Source organism: Pyrus communis, chromosome 9 (assembly GCF_963583255.1).
Source record: "Pyrus communis chromosome 9, drPyrComm1.1, whole genome shotgun sequence".
In the NCBI taxonomy this organism is placed as follows: domain Eukaryota; kingdom Viridiplantae; phylum Streptophyta; class Magnoliopsida; order Rosales; family Rosaceae; genus Pyrus; species Pyrus communis.
Window position 1 is genome coordinate 24,961,969 of NC_084811.1, and position 20,715 is coordinate 24,982,683.

The 20,715-nt window shown below is 38.8% G+C and overlaps 3 protein-coding genes and 1 pseudogene across 3 annotated transcripts; 3 read left to right on the forward strand and 1 right to left on the reverse strand.

Annotated features, from left to right (window-relative positions):
- Positions 1 to 4,783, forward strand: LOC137745217 (signal recognition particle subunit SRP54, chloroplastic). The gene is given in 14 exon segments (XM_068485134.1): positions 1 to 355; positions 488 to 623; positions 1,252 to 1,421; positions 1,534 to 1,686; positions 1,792 to 1,869; positions 1,982 to 2,107; positions 2,223 to 2,325; positions 2,780 to 2,880; positions 3,220 to 3,357; positions 3,447 to 3,590; positions 3,724 to 3,799; positions 3,912 to 3,997; positions 4,145 to 4,270; positions 4,455 to 4,783. Coding segments are annotated over 14 exon segments (1,728 nt in total). The 5' UTR covers positions 1 to 169; the 3' UTR covers positions 4,560 to 4,783.
- A 374-nt stretch (positions 4,784 to 5,157) lies between these two features.
- Positions 5,158 to 6,169, forward strand: LOC137744569 (uncharacterized). The gene is made up of 2 exons (XM_068484351.1): positions 5,158 to 5,274; positions 5,972 to 6,169. The coding sequence occupies exons 1-2, from the start codon at positions 5,158 to 5,160 to the stop codon at positions 6,167 to 6,169; spliced, it is 315 nt and encodes a 104-aa protein (XP_068340452.1).
- Positions 6,170 to 7,048: 879 nt separating this feature from the next.
- LOC137745883 (ABC transporter B family member 29, chloroplastic) lies at positions 7,049 to 11,116 on the forward strand. The gene is made up of 10 exons (XM_068485917.1): positions 7,049 to 7,732; positions 7,942 to 8,028; positions 8,125 to 8,232; positions 8,403 to 8,669; positions 9,025 to 9,108; positions 9,368 to 9,584; positions 9,699 to 9,784; positions 9,991 to 10,178; positions 10,327 to 10,456; positions 10,773 to 11,116. The coding sequence occupies exons 1-10, from the start codon at positions 7,121 to 7,123 to the stop codon at positions 10,893 to 10,895; spliced, it is 1,902 nt and encodes a 633-aa protein (XP_068342018.1). The 5' UTR covers positions 7,049 to 7,120; the 3' UTR covers positions 10,896 to 11,116.
- Positions 11,117 to 18,168: 7,052 nt separating this feature from the next.
- Positions 18,169 to 20,715, reverse strand: LOC137744571 (putative FBD-associated F-box protein At5g53635; annotated as a pseudogene).

Sequence of the window (20,715 nt, forward strand, 5' to 3'; positions counted from 1 at the left end):
ATTCAAAACGTTGCTCTACGTGATCGATGGGGACGTGATACTGAGGGTCTACGGTAATTGCGTTGGTGCGCGAAGCACCTTATCACCCATCTAACTAGAAGATAACAGACATGGATAGAGTAATCAGCTTTGGCCCGAAAAAGCAGAAAAAAGAAAAATCTTAACGGCGATGGAAGCCGTACATTTCTCGACCGTTGCATCCCGCCACTTTTCTGCGACGTCGCATTCCGTGTCCACCAGCAGACGCTTCTCCGATTCCAAGTACGCGGGGGCGAGGAGTCCAACAGCCAAGCTGGGCTCTTCCTGGACAGCTCCGCGCAACCCCGCTTGGCTCACTTCTAGAAACTTGTTCACTGTAAGTCCTTAAATCTTGTTTGCCTTCCGAGAAAACGAGGGAAATTAGTTTGGAATTTGGAATCGGCAATGAAAGCTTCGTACTTTTTTTTTTTGTATGTTGATAAATTTGTGTTTGGTGAATTGTTGTTAGAGAGAGATATGGGGTTGGGTGAATTCCAAGCAAGTTGTGATTACTCGAAAGGAGTTGCGGGGGATTGTGAGGGCTGAAATGTTTGGCCAGTTGACGAGCGGGCTCGAATCGGCTTGGAGCAAGCTCAAAGGCGAAGGTTTTACTTCTTTTGCACTTTTACTCCTTATGCATTTCAAAATTTTGAATCAAATTTTCTAGGGTCAAGTGAGTTCTATTAAAAAGCACTTGTTTGGGATTGCTTCCTGAAGGGCTAATAGTGTTTTTTAACAACCAAAAGCACTATTAAATGCTAGAAGCGCTTTCTGAAGAAGCACTTGCTATGTGCTTCTTTAGATAGCACTTCCAAGTTCCAAGTGTTTTGTCAGGAAGCACTTGGATTTTTAATTTTTTAATAAAGTTTTTTTTGCATGCTTAAAAATAATAAAGCACCTTTAGAAGAAGCACGTATCAGCAAAAGTGCTTCCTATAATAGCAGTCCCAAATGAGCTCTTATAGAGTTCAATTGGAGAGGGAAAAAAACCCTTCAACGAGTCGCATTGTCATTTTCTAATTGATACTTAGTTGTGGAATTTCATTGACGCGCTTCTCCGGTTGAAGGGTTGGCATGATTTTTTTATTTTTTTTCTTTTTTTCTTTCTCAAGTATTGGCCTTGAAGTGTTTTTCTCTAAAGTGTAATGTTATCACGGGCTTCTATGTAAAAAAAAAAAACCCCTTTAAAATTCCACAGCATGATCACACTGATTACTGTGTTTTTGTACTGCAGAGGTTTTGACTAAGGAGAATATTGCGGAGCCTATGAGAGATATAAGGAGGGCCCTTTTGGAAGCTGATGTGAGCCTTCCTGTTGTAAGAAGGTTTGTGCAAGCTGTCAGTGACCAGGCTGTTGGTGTCGGGGTTATTCGAGGAGTGAAGCCAGATCAGCAATTGGTCAAGGTAACTTCGCATGCTATATAACGATACAGCATTCTCTTGCTCATTTCAACGAAAAGCTAGGTAGTTTATGTTGAGCGTTGATTTCTAATGAGTCGATTGTGGCTTCTTTCAGATTGTGAATGATGAGCTAGTAAAACTGATGGGTGGAGAGGTGTCTGAACTTACCTTTGCAAAATCTGGTCCCACTGTTATTTTGTTGGCTGGCTTACAAGGAGTTGGGAAGACGACTGTATGCGCAAAATTGGCTAACTACCTTAAGAAACTGGTTTCCACAAGCATATCCCTCTTTCTGTACCATTATTATATGCATTGGAGCTGTGCAAAGTTTACTTTTTCCGTTTTCTGACCTGGTGACATACACCGTTCACAGGGGAAGAGTTCTATGCTTGTCGCTGGTGATGTATACAGACCTGCTGCTATTGACCAACTTGTAATTTTAGGTGAACAGGTATACAAGTTTCATTGCCAATGAAGTGAGCGGCTTTACATTTCCAGTGACTCTTATGTTCTAAATTTTTGGTTCGCGTTCATTCTTATGTTAAAGTTATAGCTTGTAACAGGTAAAAGTGCCTGTATATACAGCAGGGACTGACACTAAACCTTCAGAAATAGCTAGGCAAGGTTTAGCGGAGGCCAAATAGAAGAACATAGATGTAGTAATAATGGATACTGCTGGAAGACTTCAGGTAACTCTTCTACATATTATTAGTTAGTTTTGTGATGGTATCTTGTGAACGACTGCTGGGTTATATTAACTCTTGGCTGGATTTTCTTTATGTTTTCGTTTGTTCCGTTTAACAGATAGACAAAGGAATGATGGATGAGTTGAAAGAAGTTAAGCGGGTATTGAACCCCACAGAAGTTTTGCTTGTTGTGGATGCCATGACTGGCCAAGAAGCTGCAGGTATTCCGATTTCAGACTTGTAGTTCAATTTTTTTGAGTTTATTTTCAAGTTTAATCACCCAATTATACAGAACTTTCTTTTCCTTTCTTCGGTTATTGCTGCAAAAACTAGACAGAGAAGCAAAACAAACATGTTTTTACTGTCGTATTTGTTTTCGTAGTTTAATGTACGCATAAGAGTTTGGAAATTGGTTGCACTACATAATGTTCGAGATAAAGTACCAAATTCATACCCATCTGAATTGAATTATGAGATTCATAGACACAGTTGTTGATTTGAATCATATTGTGATTATTTTGCATGCCATTCGATGTTCTTAGTGCATTCAAAACTTGAAATACACATCTGGTGCAATTGCGGTTACCAATTGTTAAAAAATGTAATGTTGCTATGCTACAAAAGGAAGTATGATTTTTCCTACAAGTAGGCTGACTATTTTCTTTGAGTTTGCAGCTTTAGTCACGACATTCAACGTAGAGATTGGGATTACTGGAGCTATTTTAACAAAGCTAGATGGCGATTCTAGAGGTGGAGCAGCTTTGAGTGTTAAAGAGGTTTGCCCGTTGTTGCCTTACTTTTGTCACAGTAATCTCATTTGTTCTGCCCCATTTGTTATTCATTATAAATTTTAAGGGAATGCGAAGCTAAAGGTAAGCATTTGTGGTACAAACAATGATTTGAAAATCTCGAAAAGAATGTTTGTATAATTTATCAAGAATTTTATTTTCAAATTATGCTTGGAGTGTAACAATACCTTGTACACTATAAGATGTTTGCATTCCTTTTAGCATTCTGAGTACGCAGTATTGCATTTTGAAGCATCTCTTCTTGCAAAAATAGTTAAGCTTCTGAAAATACTTTTCTGTAATTTTCTAATATTGAGTTAATGGCAGGTATCAGGAAAGCCAATCAAGCTTGTCGGGCGAGGAGAGAGGATGGAGGACCTTGAACCTTTTTACCCTGACCGTATGGCAGGACGCATATTAGGAATGGGAGATGTTCTCTCTTTTGTGGAGAAGGCGCAAGAAGTTGTAAGTGGGGTTTTTCCCCCTTTGTAAATTCCACCACAGATTCCCTGAATATTTATATGAATATAGTTCTGATTGAGTTGTCACTATAGATGAAACAAGAAGATGCCGAAGACTTGCAAAAGAAGATAATGAGTGCAAAGTTCGATTTCAACGATTTCCTGAAGCAAACTCGTGCTGTTGCACGCATGGGTTCCATGACTCGTGTTCTTGGAATGATCCCTGGAATGGGCAAAGTATGAAAGCCTGTTTGGTCGCTATTCTCCGTGTTTACTTATGACCTGAAATTTGATAGTTGCTGAGATCCAGTGGCTTCTTTTTTTTGGTTGTATCTAATTCTTGAACTTTCCAATTTGTCTGACCGAACAGGTTACCCCTGCACAAATTCGAGAAGCAGAGAAGAGTCTGAAGATTATGGAAGCAATGATTGAAGTGATGACCCCTGGTATTTTATTCCTCTTGATTTATTCAAACTACCATTTAATGATGATACTTAAGATGCTTCATGGTGCGATGTGGGTTAAATTTGGCTTTCTGATTCTCATCTTTGATCACAGAGGAAAGGGAGAAGCCAGAGTTGTTGGCAGAATCTTCAACCAGGAGAAAAAGAGTTGCTCAAGAGTCCGGGAAAACAGAGCAGCAGGTATGTGCAATGGCTACCTACGTTTCACATCTCGTCATATTAGCTTCCCCATAAAGGCGGATTGCAGATGTTGAACACACACGCACACACATTTTTACAATCAACTGTGACGTATAACCGTAATGTTCTCATTGATGACAATATCAGGTGAGCCAACTTGTTGCTCAACTCTTCCAAATGCGAGTTCGTATGAAGAATCTAATGGGTGTAATGGAAGGTGGATCTATACCTGCACTGAACAATCTTGAAGAATCTCTCAAAACTGAACAAAAGGTGCTTTACTTTCCGTTACTTTTATGCGCTCTCTGTAATTCATACGCCATGCCATTGAACTGTAGAACATGTCTCTGCCTTCTAGTTTTGCCATTTTCGTACTTACCATTTTTTGTGCATTTATCATAGACTGTTGTTGCTTGGTGGATACATGTTTTACTGTTTGGGATCCTTCCTTTGTCAGGCTCCTCCCGGCACTGCAAGGCGGAAGCGACGATCTGATTCAAGGAAGCAGTTTGTTGGCTCGGCATCTCGGCCCGGTCCTCGTGGTTTCGGAGGCGGGAACTGAGCGAGCATAGCAAAGGGGAGTTCAGGTCAATGAGATGCGAGCTCTTGGTATTTTACACGGACTGCACAAGTATAATGCATATTCTTCGTGATCGCTGTACTTTGTGAGAGTTGATGTTCCTGCAGCAGGCAATGTATCAAGCTCATTGTATATTCACTTTTCTGTACGCAATCTATCGTTGTATTAATGAGAAATTCATGCATTGCGGTTGCAACGCTCTTAAATATATTGCGGTCAGTCATTCATGTGCATGTGAGATTTATGATCGTGATGCTGTTAATGTCTGTGGGGCCCACACTACATCAGCACTCGAGATTTCGCTCCCGCGCCCTCTAAATGTGGATCACGGAGGTTTTGACGGACGGTTTAGCACAAAACAAAAAAGTAGGTTGGTTAACCTAAAAGACCCAGAAAAACATGACAAACCGTTGCAGCTCAACCTAAAGAACTCACCACGTGTTCTTTAAGAAAAGGTACTGACACGTGTCCTTGCCTTACATTTTCTCTCTCCTGCCTCCCTTCCTACGGCCATAGAAACAAAGAAAGAAAAGCAATAACTTGAAAGGAAGAACGAACTCTTTATCGTTTGGAAAAAAAAATGGCGGATTCGACATTTCCAGCGGCTAATGTGGATGCAGAATTGAATCCAGGCGAAAACAAGAACTTTGAGGAAGACAGTGGATCATCTCTAGTAACTACCTCGAAGGAAATTAAGGTGATATTTTTTTTGAACGCCTGAATTTTTGTATTGTCAAATACAAACAGGGAACCACAAACTTTTAATAAAAAATAAAACTCGGGAAATCTAGGACTTAATAGAGGGAGCCCAAAACGTGTTTTATATCCCGCTTATTGTTGATTTTTACTTTTGGTCTTCGTACGTTTTTATTAAAAGTTTGTAACCAGTTCTTTTGTATATACAATCATACTTGAGTACCTAATGATTTCCGCAATCATATTTTGTAGGCTTGCACTTCTCACCTTACTGTGATGCTGTTGATAACTGAATACTATGTTGCACTTCACGGTTAATGCTTTAGCCAATTTTGGGCATCAGCAGTCCTCTGATTGTATTTGGTTAGATGTAGTTTTCGAATGGATGTAGTTTTTCTTTCGTGTAAAAAAACATGAAAGTAAGGAGAGGATTGCAAGTTTACAGAGTAGGAAATCGTTTTATCAAAAAGTGATAAGCAAGTGATGCGGTTGACAGTTTGATCCTATGATCTTCAGTAACCAAAGCTCTGATGCCATGTTAGACAACTATTGAATCTTACATGTCAAGCTCTTTGTTAGTGAACCTTAGAACCACTTAACAACACATTTCAAGCTAACACGAACACTTTTAGCAACCAAATTAAATAAAAAAAAGTCGGAAACCTTGTTATTCTTTTGTGCCTCTCATATATATGTAGTGCAGTCTTGCGAATAATGTTGCCCTTATCATCTTCAAGGACAAAGTAGAGGCTGAAGAGAGGAAGCAGGAGAAGGAGAAGGAGAAGGAGAAGAAAGACGCAGCGCAGACGGTCAAGACAAGCGTTATAATCTCGGCTATGGTTGTGGCTGTCGTCGGGGCGATATTTGCCCTAACCAAGAAATTGAGAGAGAAATGAACTTCGAAGCCCGGGCGATGTAGAAGCAATGGGAAAAATTTCCAGCCCCTTCCGTTGCTTCTGTTGTTCTAGTGTTATTTTGGAATGAGGGAACTTGCATGGTAGTAACTACTTTTCGGATAATTTGATGTGGATTTGGTAATTCTCTATCAACTATACATTGTATGAGTTATGTAAGGAAACATGAAATCTAACGCAGTGTTCCTTAATTTTTGTTGTTGTTGTTGTTGTTTTTTAATTTTTTAATTTTTTAAGAATGTTAAATAAAATGTTTCAAGATTTTATCTTCGTGAGCATCATCTTTTGTAAGTTCATCACAAAGTGTTTCAAGATTTTGTTCTTGTGAGCGTATCTTCTAGTTTGGTTCGATGTGGTTATGTGTGATAGGTTTTGTATTGTCTTTTTGTTGCATTTGTAATCATAAAATTATATTAATCGATAATGCTTCTTGATATATTTGATTAATAGAATATTTATTACCTTAAAAAAAAAGAATACCGACTTGTCAAAAAACATTGTTCTCAATAACGATAGAGAGTACATTTGGGCTAGAGCAAGTGATGTAATTTCGTGGCATTAGAAGTTTAAAAGGGGAGAATAAACATGTTATGCACGTGTTTTCTCGTACCAATAGAATAAAGACGTGGAATAAAATTTTACAGTTGTGTTTATTTTTGAAGAATATTTTTGCTCATCTTCAAATGATGGTAATGTTCATTATTCTGTTTATTTTTAAATATCATCATTCTATTTTTCTTCGTTAAATGAATTTAAATTTCGATATCCATGTATTTAATAAATATAAATTTCAAAATTTAAACTTATACGTTTTTAGCACGGTTATGAACAAAAGTGCACAGTTATTTCCGTGTCCCGAAAGTGAGCCTCAAGTTTGGAGCTGAACCTGAAGGCCAACGAACAACCTTCTTCTTCCTCAAAAAATGCCCAAAAATGTTTTTAATTTCTCTGAAACCTCCTCCACCTCCGCCTCTCTTCCTCCACCTCCATCTCCACCTCAAACCCCAACACGTACTTTCCCCTCTCCCCAAACCCAAACTCCCACTCCTCAAATCCCATAATTCCACAAATGTTCCCTCCCTCCTCCCCACCACCACACCAAACCCCACAAAGCGCCACCCTTTCTCTCAAACCCTCCACTCCATCACCTCCCTCAAACCATACATTCTCTCCCACCGTCGCCCAATCCTCCTCGGCTGGTTCTGCAGCCTCGTCTCCGTCTACTCCCTTTCGAAAACCGTCACCAAAATGGGCAAATTCTCAGCCTTTATCGGAAATTTGGACCCCGCCGCGTTGAGAAACGAGGGCTTGGCCGTGGGGGTCTTGGTGCTCGCCAGGCTTGTTGCCGTGTACTGGCAGCAGGCGTTTCTCTGGGACGCAGCGCTCAGCGCCGTTTACCGGGTTCGGGCTGAAGTGTTTGAAAGGTTTCTGGGGAGTGACTTGGGGTTTTTTGAAGGCTCCGGCGGTGTTTCGAGTGGAGACGTAGCTTATAGGATCACTGCTGAGGCGGCGGATGTTGCTGACACTGTCTATGCTCTTCTCAATGTGAGTAAAGTACTATGATTGATTTTATTCACAAAACGACTATTAGGACCTGTTTGGGACTGCTTTTGAAGGGGCTAAAAGCTCTTACAATCTAACTGCGCCTAGCAGAAAAGTTGACAAGTGTTTTTGGTCGTAGAAGCGCTTTTTGGTGAAGCACCTACCAAATGTTTGTTGATTATGTGGGTTCTGATTGGTTTTGTGAATGGCAGACCATTGTACCCAGTGCTCTGCAGTTGTTAGCAATGGCTGCGCAGATGTTGTCTATCAGCCCTTTGCTGTCTTTGATTTCAGCTCTGGTAATTAAGTTGGTAACTTTGTTTAGTTCACGTAAAGTTACTGTGCTCTTGGTTGAGTGTGGTTTGATTCTCTTTTGTGGTTTGGAGTATGGGTAGGTGATTCCATGTATGGCTCTTGTCATTGTCCGTCTCGGTGTGAAGCTCCGAAAGATATCTAACAAGGCCCAACTTACCATTGCTGCTCTCTCAGCGTATCTCAATGAGGTATACACTATATCTTATATTATAACCCTGCTCCATACAATATACTTCCATGAGTGCTCAACTCTCTTTCTTGCATTAACATTATGGTTTCTGCGCATGCGCGTCTTTGTTGGAGTTTCTTCGTCATTGGCTGGCGGATCGTGATTAGTTCTTATATTATTGCGTTGCAGGTCCTCCCTGCAATTCTTTTTGTGAAAGCAAACAATGCTGAGTTGTGTGAGAATGCTAGGTTTAGGAAGTTTGCCCACGCTGACCTCTCTGCACATTTGGAAAAGAAGAACATGAAGGCGCTTATTCCTCAGATAACACAGATTATATATTTTGGAGTGTTGTTTGTGTTGTGTGCTGGTTCACTGGTGTTTTCTCGCGGCACTTTTGACAGCTGTGACATGGTTTCATTTGTAACGGCATTGGTTTTTCTAGTTGAGCCAATTCAGGTAATATTATGTGACATAGCCTTCTTAACTCAGTTTGCAGGTTTTAATCGTATTCCATAGCTTTTTTTATAACTTGGTTACTGATATGTGGAAATTGTCTTTTTAGGTTTCTTAATATTTTGGAGCAATATTATTTTTTATAGGATTTCGGAGAATTATTTTATGTCCTTCATTTCACGTTTCTTGAAATTCAATTGACACTATTAACTTAGTCTGCTTTGGTCCACTTATGAGATGTAAATAATTTGCTGCAGTTGTCTGAAGCTGATTTCCTAATCATTCTGTATTTATTATTATTGTTCAGCTGTTGAGGAGCTGTCTTAAGTTATCAATCTGAATCTAAAGAATCGCGCAGGGTGTTGGAAAAGCATACAATGAGTTGAAGCAAGGAGAACCAGCTATTGAACGCTTGTTTGAATTGACCAGGTTCAAATCGATGGTAATTTTTTTCCTAAACAAAAGACTCAAGTGGAGAATCTTTGGTGTAATTATCTGTTTCAGATACATAAACACATAAAATTTGTTGAGATTAGTTCTACGCCAGTGCAATACGAATGCTCTTTCTGTAAATATATAAAAATCATTATTTTGTGCCTTTGACTAGATGCTTAACTCTACTTTTTAACTCAACATTGTGATCGTTCAGTGTAGTTGTTATTCATGCTGCTTTGACATCTATCATTTATTCCTGAACACAGATAAAGGAGAAACCAGATGCTGTTGATTTAGACCGCGTTACTGGAGAGGTCAAATTTTGTGATGTATCATTTAAATACGGGGACAATATGCCTTATGTTTTGAATGGATTGAATCTGCATATTAAAGCTGGAGAGACAGTTGCTTTCATTGGGCCCTCTGGAGGAGGAAAGACAACCCTTGCAAAATTACTTCTTCGACTTTATGATCCTTTATCCGGTGAGCTCTTTGGAATTATGATTATCGATTCTGCTGCCATGAGCATTTTCTTGTTCATTTATGAATCTGCATATTAAATCTGGAGGCACCATATGGGTTTTTCTTGTTTTACAGGTTGTATACTTATTGATAACCACAGCATCCAAGACGTCAAGTTGACAAGTTTAAGGAGACACGTTGGCCTCGTTTCTCAGGATATCGTGAGTGACTTATATCTATATCTTTTGGTGTCTCTCTTTCTTTTTTTTCACAAAAGAAACAATAAAATTTCGTTATTAGGGCTAACACACAAAATCTTCTATCTACTTCTATGCTTATAATGATTTGAGTAAAAAGTTTTTCAATTATCTCACGCTGTTTGTATTATTATTTCAAATAATAATACAATGAACTTTGTCTTTGTTAGACACTATTTTCAGGAACAGTCGCTGAAAATATTGGGTATAAGGATCTCATGACAAATATTGACATGAAAATGGTCAAGGATGCAGCGAGAACTGCAAATGCAGATGAATTTATTAGAAAGCTCCCTGAAGGGTACGAAACCAACATAGGACCGAGAGGCTCAAGTTTGAGTGGAGGTCAGAAGCAAAGGTGAAGCAACCACGATCCAAATGTTGATGTTTAGTATGATTGCTAGGTTCAGCCGAAAAAAAAAGCTCACATTGAATATGGTGATTTACATGTTAAATACTCCAAAAGTTTGTTAATAATCTTCTCTGTTCTATCTCCTCGAATGCAGACTAGCTATTGCACGGGCACTCTATCAGAATTCTTCTATATTGATTTTGGATGAAGCCACTTCTGCTTTAGATAGCAGGTCTGAGTTGTTGGTCCGAGAAGCTGTCCAACGCTTGATGGAAAATCATACGGTAAGTATCAGCACATCCTATCTGCCTAGCATGCCCTCTGTTCCTCCCACATCTTATTATTTTTCAACTGATTTAACTGCAGCACAATCTTTTATCTAGTTATGTTTGTGTGTGCGCAACTGCAGCGATACCCCATTACCATCTGTTTTTAACAAAGAAACAACGAAAAAATTTCTTGTTGAGCAATGGTAGTGAAAAAACACTTACTGCACTGCCTGTTGCATCTCACATAATGTTTCTGTGCATGCATACATTCCGTGCTTTTACTTGCAGATATGTTGAACCTTAATGGATCAGATATTGTGCTTATTAACAGGTCCTGGTGATTGCCCATCGGTTAGAAACGATACTGATGGCTAAACGAGTGTTCCTTTTAGGTGACGGAAAACTTGAAGAGGTAACTCGCTCGAGTCTCTTGGCTGGTCAGCATGTGTCATAGGGCTCGTGACCCGATTACCATGGCAACAAGCAGTCGCATACACATGGATCATGTCCAAGCGATATTTTCTGATTTTGCGTTACATACAGGATTCCAGGTCGCTCTTTGCAACAATAATTCAGAAAAATGGAAAGCAAAGGCACTCTGGCTATGCAATTCAAATTACTTTTTTGTAATATAAACAACTTTCTCCAAAAATATCAATCTAATTATATTACGAATGAGTATGTGGACGGACGTCCTTGTTAGTTGTATACCCTAAAAAACATGTTACTCGTATCTCTGCAAATAATGCAATTCCCATCCCAAATTTGCCTGATAACGAATTCTTGCATTCCATCGAGTCGATACGGACGATCGATCGTCCACCCGATACTTTGCTAAAACAGAGCACAAAGACGAACGCAAGTATATAGCAGAGCTAATTAACATTGCCGGATAAATTCCGAGAACTGAGGCTGTGATATCTACATGCAATTAAAACCCATGTTTTGCTTCTCTTGGTTGCTTTTCCCGATGATAACTTCGGCACTGGAAATCTTATTGCATCCCATCAACGTTGTTGTAAGACTCGTAACTTTCGCCATATGCTGCGGTGACAAAAGTACGACCATTTCCTGCAAATCTGGGGCACACTCGAGCACATACGTAGCTAACTCAATTCCATTAGAACCACAGCAAGCTGATCAATAAAAGCAAGATTTTGCATCTTCCAATATTTTACATTGAACCCAAATGTCTGCAAAGCAGGAACGGCAACAAGCAAATCTGTATAAGGTTACGCAGTTTGAACGGGGTGAATACGCTACTGAAGCAAGTAGCAGCACAGATAACTTACATTAGATTTAGGGTTGTCGAGAGATGTGTTTGAGTGCTTCCGATGCTCAGATACAACGAGAGTGCATCGCATGATAAGGCTTGTCTGGATCCTTTCTTAAATGGAGCCTGCAGATTTAAAATGCATGTTTAACACATCTAAATTTCATGTTCCTCGACAGAACGTAGCATAAAAATGAATTTCATCTAGTTAACGAAACTGTTATAAAAATAAATTGAAAGGGTTGGTCTTTGCCAAGAAAAATTATCAGGCTAAAAGGTTATGGTACTTTAGAACAAGACACTTAGCCCTGCATAAACTGCAAAGAACCTCAAACGCATTGTCTGAGTCGTCTACTTCGGGCTGCAATAAAACCCCGGCAGCAAATAAGCGTTCTAATTTTCCCAGCTTTAGGCGGTTCATCAGATTTCCTACCCATTTCAAATCCCTAAGATTTGGAGCACAAATATTTAAGGAATTTTCGTTTGGTGAATCAAACACCCAGGCAATAGTTAAGTCTTCAAGTTTCTCACCTGAGATATTAATATGGCAAATTTCGTTACAGTAATTAGAAAGATGTAACTTTTTCAATGACGAGATCTCAATGGTGATAGTTTCTGTCGCACTAATGTTCTCAAGATGTAATTCTGTTGAATTGTAATCTTGTTCTTGGCCCAAGAAGATGATCCAGCTCATAGAACACTCATAAAATGTGCTAGAAAATTCTAGCAAAAGGTTGTCGGTGCATTAGGCATGCATACTAAAAAATCTGGAGAGTTCTTGCAATATTTAAGTAGGCTTGCAAGTAGAAATATCTAGAACCACAAAACTTGTGGCTAGGAGGAATTTAGTCCAATTCCACCGACATGGTGAGTCGGTTAATCAAGGCTATACATAGCGCGATGGTATTGCTACGTAAGAATGCAGAGGAAGTGAGAAAAAGAGGGAATTAGTTTAAGGGTGTTTGAGTGTTTCCTCTTGTATTAAGTTGGTGTGAGAATAAAAAAAATTTGTATAACACTTTGAGTGTTCTTTCTTTCTCTTGCCTATCAAAGTCCGTTGCATTACATTCTCCTTTGTGAGATAAACATCTCCAAAGTAGTGAAGCATTTTTAAACCCCAACAAAGTGGTACCAGAGCTATGGCTAGCAACGCTATGGTAGCCTTCCAAGTTCCAGTGCTCGACAACAACAACTTCGATAATTGGAGTATCAAAATGAAGGCCCTTTTGGGGGCACACGATGTCTGGGAAGTCGTGGAGAAAGGCTACACTGAGCCAGAAGATGAAGCTACTCTATCTCAACCGAAGGAGAGTTTGAAAGATTCAAGAAAGAGAGACAAGATGGCTCTCTACCTCATCTATCAAGCATTAGATGACACTAGCTTTGAGAAGGTCTCGAGTGCAACGTCTGCCAAGCAAGCATGGGAGAAGCTTCAAACCTCTTACAAAGGAGCCGAACAAGCAAAAAAGGTTAGTCTTCAAGTATTAAGAGGTGAGTTCAAATCTCTACAAATGAAAGGGTTTGAATCAATCTCTGATTATTTCTCAAGAGTCTTAGCCGTTTCCAATCAATTAAAAAGAAACGGAGAAAAGTTAGAAGATGTTAGAATTATGGAGAAGATATACTACGCTCGTTGGACCCCAAATTCGAGCATTGTCGTGACGATTGAAGAAATTAAAAACTTGGAAGAAATTAGTATAGAGCAATTAATGGGTTCGCTACAAGCATATGAAGAGAAACATAAGAAGAGGCAAGGGAATGATGAGCAGCTCCTCAAGACACATGTCCAACCAAAGAAGCAAGAAGAAAGCTTCGACAACGAGAGAAGCCAGTATGAAAGAAGTTGTGGCCGAGGTCGCGGACGTGGACATAGTTGGAACTTCAACAACCATCGCAACTACGAAAGAGGAGGAAGGTCAACAAAAGGTCGTGGAAGAGGACGCTCAAACTTAAGGTATGAAAAATCTCAAGTTCAATGTTATAATTGTCAAAAGTTTGGGCATTATGCTTGGGAATGTAGAACTCCAAACAATAGACTTGATGAGAAGGTCAATTATGTGAAAGAAGAGAAAGAAGAGAATGGCGTTGTGCTACTAGCATGCAAGAACAATGATGGAGACCAAGACTATACATGGTACCTTGACACTAATGCCAGCAACCACATGTGTGGAAGAAGAAGCATCTTCGTAGAGCTCAATGAATCAGTGAGTGGCAATGATTCTTTTGGAGATGAATCCAAAATACCCGTAAAAGGAAAAGGTAACATCCTTATTCCCCTGAAAAATGGCAGTCACCAATTAATTTCAAATGTCTACTAATGTGCCCAATATGAAAAACAACATTTTGAGCTTGGGTCAACTCTTAGAAAAAGGTTCTAATTTTCACACGGAAAATTATAGCCTTTTTCTTAGAGATGACAAAGGAAGATTAATTGCCAAGGCAAAAATGTCAAAGAATAGGATGTTTCCCATGAACATTCAAAACGATGTTGCAAAAGTGTCTCAAGATATGTTACAAAGACATATCTTGGCTTTGGCATCTTCGTTTTGGGCATCTTAACTTTGGGGGATTGGAGTTATTATCTATGAAAGAGATGGTGAGAGGCTTACCGTGTATCAGCCACCCTGATCAAGTTTGTGAAGGATGTTTACTTGGGAAACAGTTCAGGAAAAGCTTTCCAAAGGAGTCGACCACAAGAGCCAGAAGCCACTCGAGCTCATTCACACCGATGTGTGTGGTCTAATAAAACCAAGCTCTTTGGGTAAAAATAATTATTTCCTTCTCTTCATTGATGATTTTTCAAGGAAAACCTGGGTGTATTTCATGAAGCAGAAATCAAAAGTCTTTGGAGTATTCAAGAAGTTCAAAGCCATTGTAGAAAATGAGAGTGGTTGCAAGATCAAAGCCATGAGATCTGATTGAGGAGGAAAATTCACTTCAAATGAATTTCAAGAGTTTTGTGAAGCAAATGGAATTCCTCGACCTTTGACAGTTCCAAGATCCCCTCAACAAAATGGTGTGGCGGAAAGAAAAAATTGAACCATCCTTGACATGGCTCGAAGCATGCTCAAAAGCAAGAAATTGCCTAAGGAATTATGGGCAGAACCTGTAGCATGTGTTGTTTACCTATCCAATCGGTCTCCAACAAGAAGTGTGTGGGGAAAAACTCCGCAAGAAGCATGGAGTGGAAGAAAACCAGGTATTTATCATCTAAGAGTTTTTGGAAACATAGCCCATGTACATGTACCAGACGAGAGGAAAACCAAACTCGATGACAAAAGTGAGAAGTTCATCTTCATCGGCTATGACACAAATTCAAAAGGTTATAAGCTGTATAATCCAAACAATGGGAAGACGGTGATCAGTTGAGACGTGACGTTCGATGAAGAAGAAGAATGGGATTTTGGCTTACATGTAGGTGATCTTCACTTCTTTCCTCAGTTTGAAGAAAAGAATGAACAAGGGATGATAGAGCAAACAATAAAGGTTTAACAAGAATCCACTACTCTACCTGCTTCACCAATATCAACCAATCATGGCTATCCACCAGCATCATCATTGTCAAGTGTGAGTCTAAATGAAAGAGAAGTACCACGCACAAGAAGTATACGAGATCTCTATGAGGTAGCTGAAAGACTTGATAATCCTACACTTTTCTTCTGTCTCTTTGCTGATTATGAACCAGTTGACTTCCAAGAAGCAGTGCAAGATACTAAGTGGAGGAAAGTAATGGATGAAGAAATTAAAGTAATCCAGAAGAATGATACATGGGAACTCGCTATTCTTTCGGAAGGACACAAAGCCATTGGAGTCAAGTGGGTGTACAAGACAAAGAAAAATGCCAATGGAGAGGTTGAAAGATACAAGGCGAGACTAGTGGCGAAGGGCTATTGTCAAAGAGCCGGAATTGACTATGATGAGGTATTTGCACCTGTTGCTCAGTTGGAAACTATACGATTACTAATTTCTTTGGCAGCTCAAAACAGTTGGAAGATTCAACAAATGGATGTGAAGTCCGCCTTCCCAAATGGAGTCCTTGAAGAAGAAGTCTACATTCAGCAATCGTCAGGCTATGAAATCAAAGGGCATGAAGACAAATTTCTGAAGCTAAAAAAAGCCCTCTATAGGTTAAAACAAGCGCCAAGAGCATGGAATAGTCGCATCGATAAGTACTTCTAGGAGAACAACATCACCAAGTGCCCTAATGAACATGCTCTTTACGTCAAAGTCAAAGATGGAGATATTTTGATTGTGTGCTTATATGTGGATGATCTAATCTTCACCGGAAGTAATCCACGCATGTTTGAAGAGTTCAAGAGAGTGATGACCAAAGAATTCGAGATGACAGACATCGGGCTGATGGCATACTACCTAGGCATTGAAGTTAAGTAGAACGAAGAAGGAATTTTCATCTCCTAAGAAAGCTACACAAAAGAGATACTAAAAAAAGTTCAAAATGGACGACTACAAGCCCGTAAGCACGCCAATGGAGTGCGGAGTCAAACTAACCAAGCATGAAAAAGGAGAAAGCGAAGATCCAACATTTTTCAAAAGTCTAGTTGGAGCTTGCGCTACTTGACTTGCACAAGACCAGATATTCTCTATGCCGTCAGATTAGTCAGTCGCCACATGGAGAACCCCACAACTACACATTTGAAGACCGCCAAAAGAATTCTTCGATACCTCAAAGGTACTGTTAACTTTGGCTTGTTCTATTCAAGTTCTGATAACTACAAACTTGCTGGATATAGCGACAGTGATTGGGCAGGAGATTCCGACGATAGAAAAAGCACTACTGGATTTGTGTTCTTCATGGGAGACACTGCATTCACATGGATGTCGAAGAAGCAACCAATTGTCACACTATCTACTTGCGAAGCTGAATACGTAGATGCTACCGCATGCGTCTGTCATGCAATTTGGTTGAGAAACTTGCTGAAAGAATTAAGCATGCCGCAAAAAGAACCAATAGAGATTTATATCGACAACAAGTCTGCAATAGCCCTAGCAAAGAATCCAGTATTCCATAACAGGAGCAAACATATAGATACCCGTTATCACTACATAAGAGAGTGCATTGCAAGAAAGGATGTGCAAGTGGAATACGTGAAGTCTCAAGACCAAATCGCAGACATATTCACCAAGCCACTCAAACAAGAAGACTTTGTGAGATTAAGGAACTCAATCGGCGTCACAAGACAAGATTATGAGGGAATGTTGAATTGTAATCTTGTTCTTGGCCCAAGAAGATGATCCAGCCCATAGAAAACTCATGAAATGTGCTAGAAAATTCTAGCAAAAGGTTGTCGGTGCATTAGGCATGCATACTAAAAAATCTGGAGAGTTCTTGCAATATTTAAGTAGGCTTGCAAGCAGAAATATCTAGAACCACAAAACTTGTGGCTAGGAGGAATTTAGTCCAATTCCACCGACATGGTGAGTCGGTTAATCAAGGCTATAAATAGAGATTGTATTGCTATGTAAGAATGTAGAGGAAGTGAGAAAAAGAGTGAAGAAGTGTAAGAGTGTTTGAGTGTTTCCTCTTGTACTAAGTTTGATATGGTATTAAAGTGGGCACGTTGACTAAGCCCGAATTATATTACTACCCTTAAAAAATAAAAGATCAATGGCTGATGTATAAATAGGTTGCAAGTGTGAGAAGGCCTTTTGACGAATGTAGAAAGTCTCACATCGAAAACTTGACAATGACTTAACAATATAATGACAGGTTCTACTACTAATTGTTATACTGTTGATCTTTGGTTATAGAACCTCACACTAAGTGTATAGTATACATATGGGAAATGCAAATTAAATACGGCATTAGTGTGATTAATTAGTAGTGCGTTGTTTCTCTACAATTTTTGAGTAATGGTAAGTAAACCAATTTTTTTAGACCAAATTTGCAAACTATATGATGTGTCATTCATAAGAAATAATCACGCTAATAAATGGTTAAGTAATAAGCTAATCATCAACAACTACATCATATGATTTACAAAATTTAGTCTAAAATTTGATCTCCCAAGTATTACCCAAAATTTTAACGTCTATCCCTGCCACCGTATCTGCCAACCCCTTCCAGGCTACATCCGCCACCACCATTTCAGAAACAACGATCTCATGGCAAACTTTTTTGCCTTTATGCGCACTGGCAGAATTTCAAATTAGAAAAAAATTGGATATCCTTTTTAACATCCGAATAGGCCACTCCATCAAGGATAAGTCTCTTACTTGAGATTTCTGGTCTCTACTCCACATTCCAATAAATCAAGTGCGATCGTAATGTCAAAAGAACTTAAAGTCAAAGAGCTTGAATTGAGCATCCAAAATGGTTGAAATCCACTCTAATCAGTCAATAAAAATTAACAACGCATATCAACGTAAGGCTTCAATATAATAGCATGAACAAACTTCTGAAAAACTTCAAAACTGTTTTCTTTGTTGATCTAGTTTAGTCTTCCTCAAAGTCTTCTCCGAAGTTTACCGAGTTTTCATTGGAGTCTTCCTCGAAGTCTTCCTCAAAGATAACTGTGGCCTTGGGCATCTCCTTACTTTCATTTAGCTTCTGTATAGCATCGTCAGACTGATCCAATAAATATTGTATGTCCATTTAATCCAGGTTCTTGGCATGCTCGAGTATAAACCGTGCAAACTCAATCCCATTATTTGACCCATCCAGCACTATGGTAACCTCCTGAATCTGATCAACAAAATCCAGATTCTGTAGCTTCCAGTATTCCTTATCAAACCCAGACACCTGGAACAGAAAGAAGACAACAAGCAACCAATTTGAAATTCTCCACAAAATAAGAACCCAAACGAAATATCCTAAAACCTCTACAGTGATATTTTGACCAACCCAATTTTATTAATTAATATAAGGAGCTTATTACTTGATAGAGGTGTGGTTAAAAAAATATTTTTTGAATTATTTAACTTTAATGGAAGTTGTATTGATACAAAGTACTGCATAAATAGTGGAGCATTTCAATTTTCAATAGATAGTCTGAAATGCCAGAAGTTTCATCACAAGAGGATGTAAACATACTTGAGAAGCTAGCAACAGTTTAGCTTCACCAACAAGGTGTTCATGTTGACCAATTAGTACGTATTCGCAAGCTCAAAGACGTGACAGGAACTCTAAAGAATGAATCGTTCTCGACATTATTTACAATGTGCAGACATGTTTATCTTAAAACTTGACCTAAATAAACCTTGGGGACAATGCATACTTTATAATTATTTGATTGCATCATAAAACTTAAATGGTGACACTTCATTTTGGTTGTTTTGACAATTTACAAGAATAATGTTAGGGAGACCAAATTTATAAATCAAATTTTGTAAACTAAATGATGTGGATGTTGATAATTGGATATTACTTAAGTATTGATTAACGTGTTTATATTCAATTGGTGACACATTATTTGATTTATAAATTTTGTTTAAAAATTTGGTCTCCCTAATATTATCCATTTTACTATGTGAAGACAAGTTTCTTAAAACACATGTAAGGAGATTTTTACTTATTACAATGTGGAGGTTAATACTAATTATAACTTGCTCAAGTTGAGACCGAATATTTTTTCATGAGTAGATGGAGGTCTTACGATATTAAGAAAGGAAAACATAGACTTAACTTACATCAGGTGGACGGTCCAGAAAACTTGGGACAACACAACACATTATATATAAGGTACACAACTTATGCAATCCTCTCAATAGTGAGACCACTGCAGGAATGATATCATCAGAAAAGCTCCTTAGATCCAATCGCAAATATAAAAGATGATCAAATTGAGCATGCGTGGATCCTTCCCTGAACAAAGCCTGCAATGTCATAAAGGAAAAACCTATATCATGTTTCTCATTTTGTTATAGCAAGTGAGACCATTATTAATGTAAAAGCGTTGTTAATTATCCTGGTTAAACTGAAATGTAAAGAGAAAAAAAAGAAAAAAAAATTTCGGATAACAAAATATCTGGTTTGTCACCGAAAAGCACTATTCAGTATGAAGGGTCATGGTCCTCATTACCTTAACGGTCGCTGCATTTAAAACAAGATGTTCAACCCTCTGTAAACTGTAAAAATGCTTAATCAGTTTGTCAGTCATCTGTGTCTTAGGCTTCAGCCAAATAAGAGCTTTCTCTAAACATTCTAGCCGTCCCAAGTTTGCCTGATTCATCAGATGCCCTTTCCATTCTAAATATTTTAGTTTTGGAGCAAAAATATTTAACGACTTGCCACAACGCGAATCAGAGCTGCACCATATAGATATGGCTATGGTTTCTAATTTCTTGCCTGAGATGTTAACATGCTCAAGTGTACAAATAGCATAAACTCGAAATTTTTCCAAGGACGAGCTTTCAATGATGATATTTTCTATTCGACAAACACGAGATATAATTAATTCCTTGATGAATTTGCAGGACCATGAGATCCACTTGAAAAACCCTTCATCTTCAATATCAACATTAATCAACTCCAAGTATTCAATATTAGAAGAAAAAGAAACGGAAGGTGTTTTAACAATTGTACCATCCATGTTCACATATAGAGACCTCAAAGAATTGCACAAAGAAAGACACCACAAGGAAATGCTGATGGTTCCTCCACAAGATCGTTTAAGTTGCTCGAAACACGAAGAACTTCAACATTACACCCCACTGCATTGTGAATCCAATCGATTAGTTGAGAAGGCACATTAACACACGAGCATGTGTTCTATTTCTGCCTTGGTCATAGTGACCATTACAAAAAATACCGAAGTAGTTTATCCTATTATCACCACGCTGAAGCAAGAACCTATCCAATGAACTCAACAAAGCGGCTGAACTACCTAAACTCGCCCATGGGAGTTGTCTTCGGTAAGAAATCACGTAACTCCAATGAAGGAGTTGACGGATAAAGTTCTCTGCATCTTTTGGACGCCATGCCAAAACAAGTGAGGTCCCTTATAGTAAGCAAGGAAAGGATACGATAAGCAAGTACATCGGG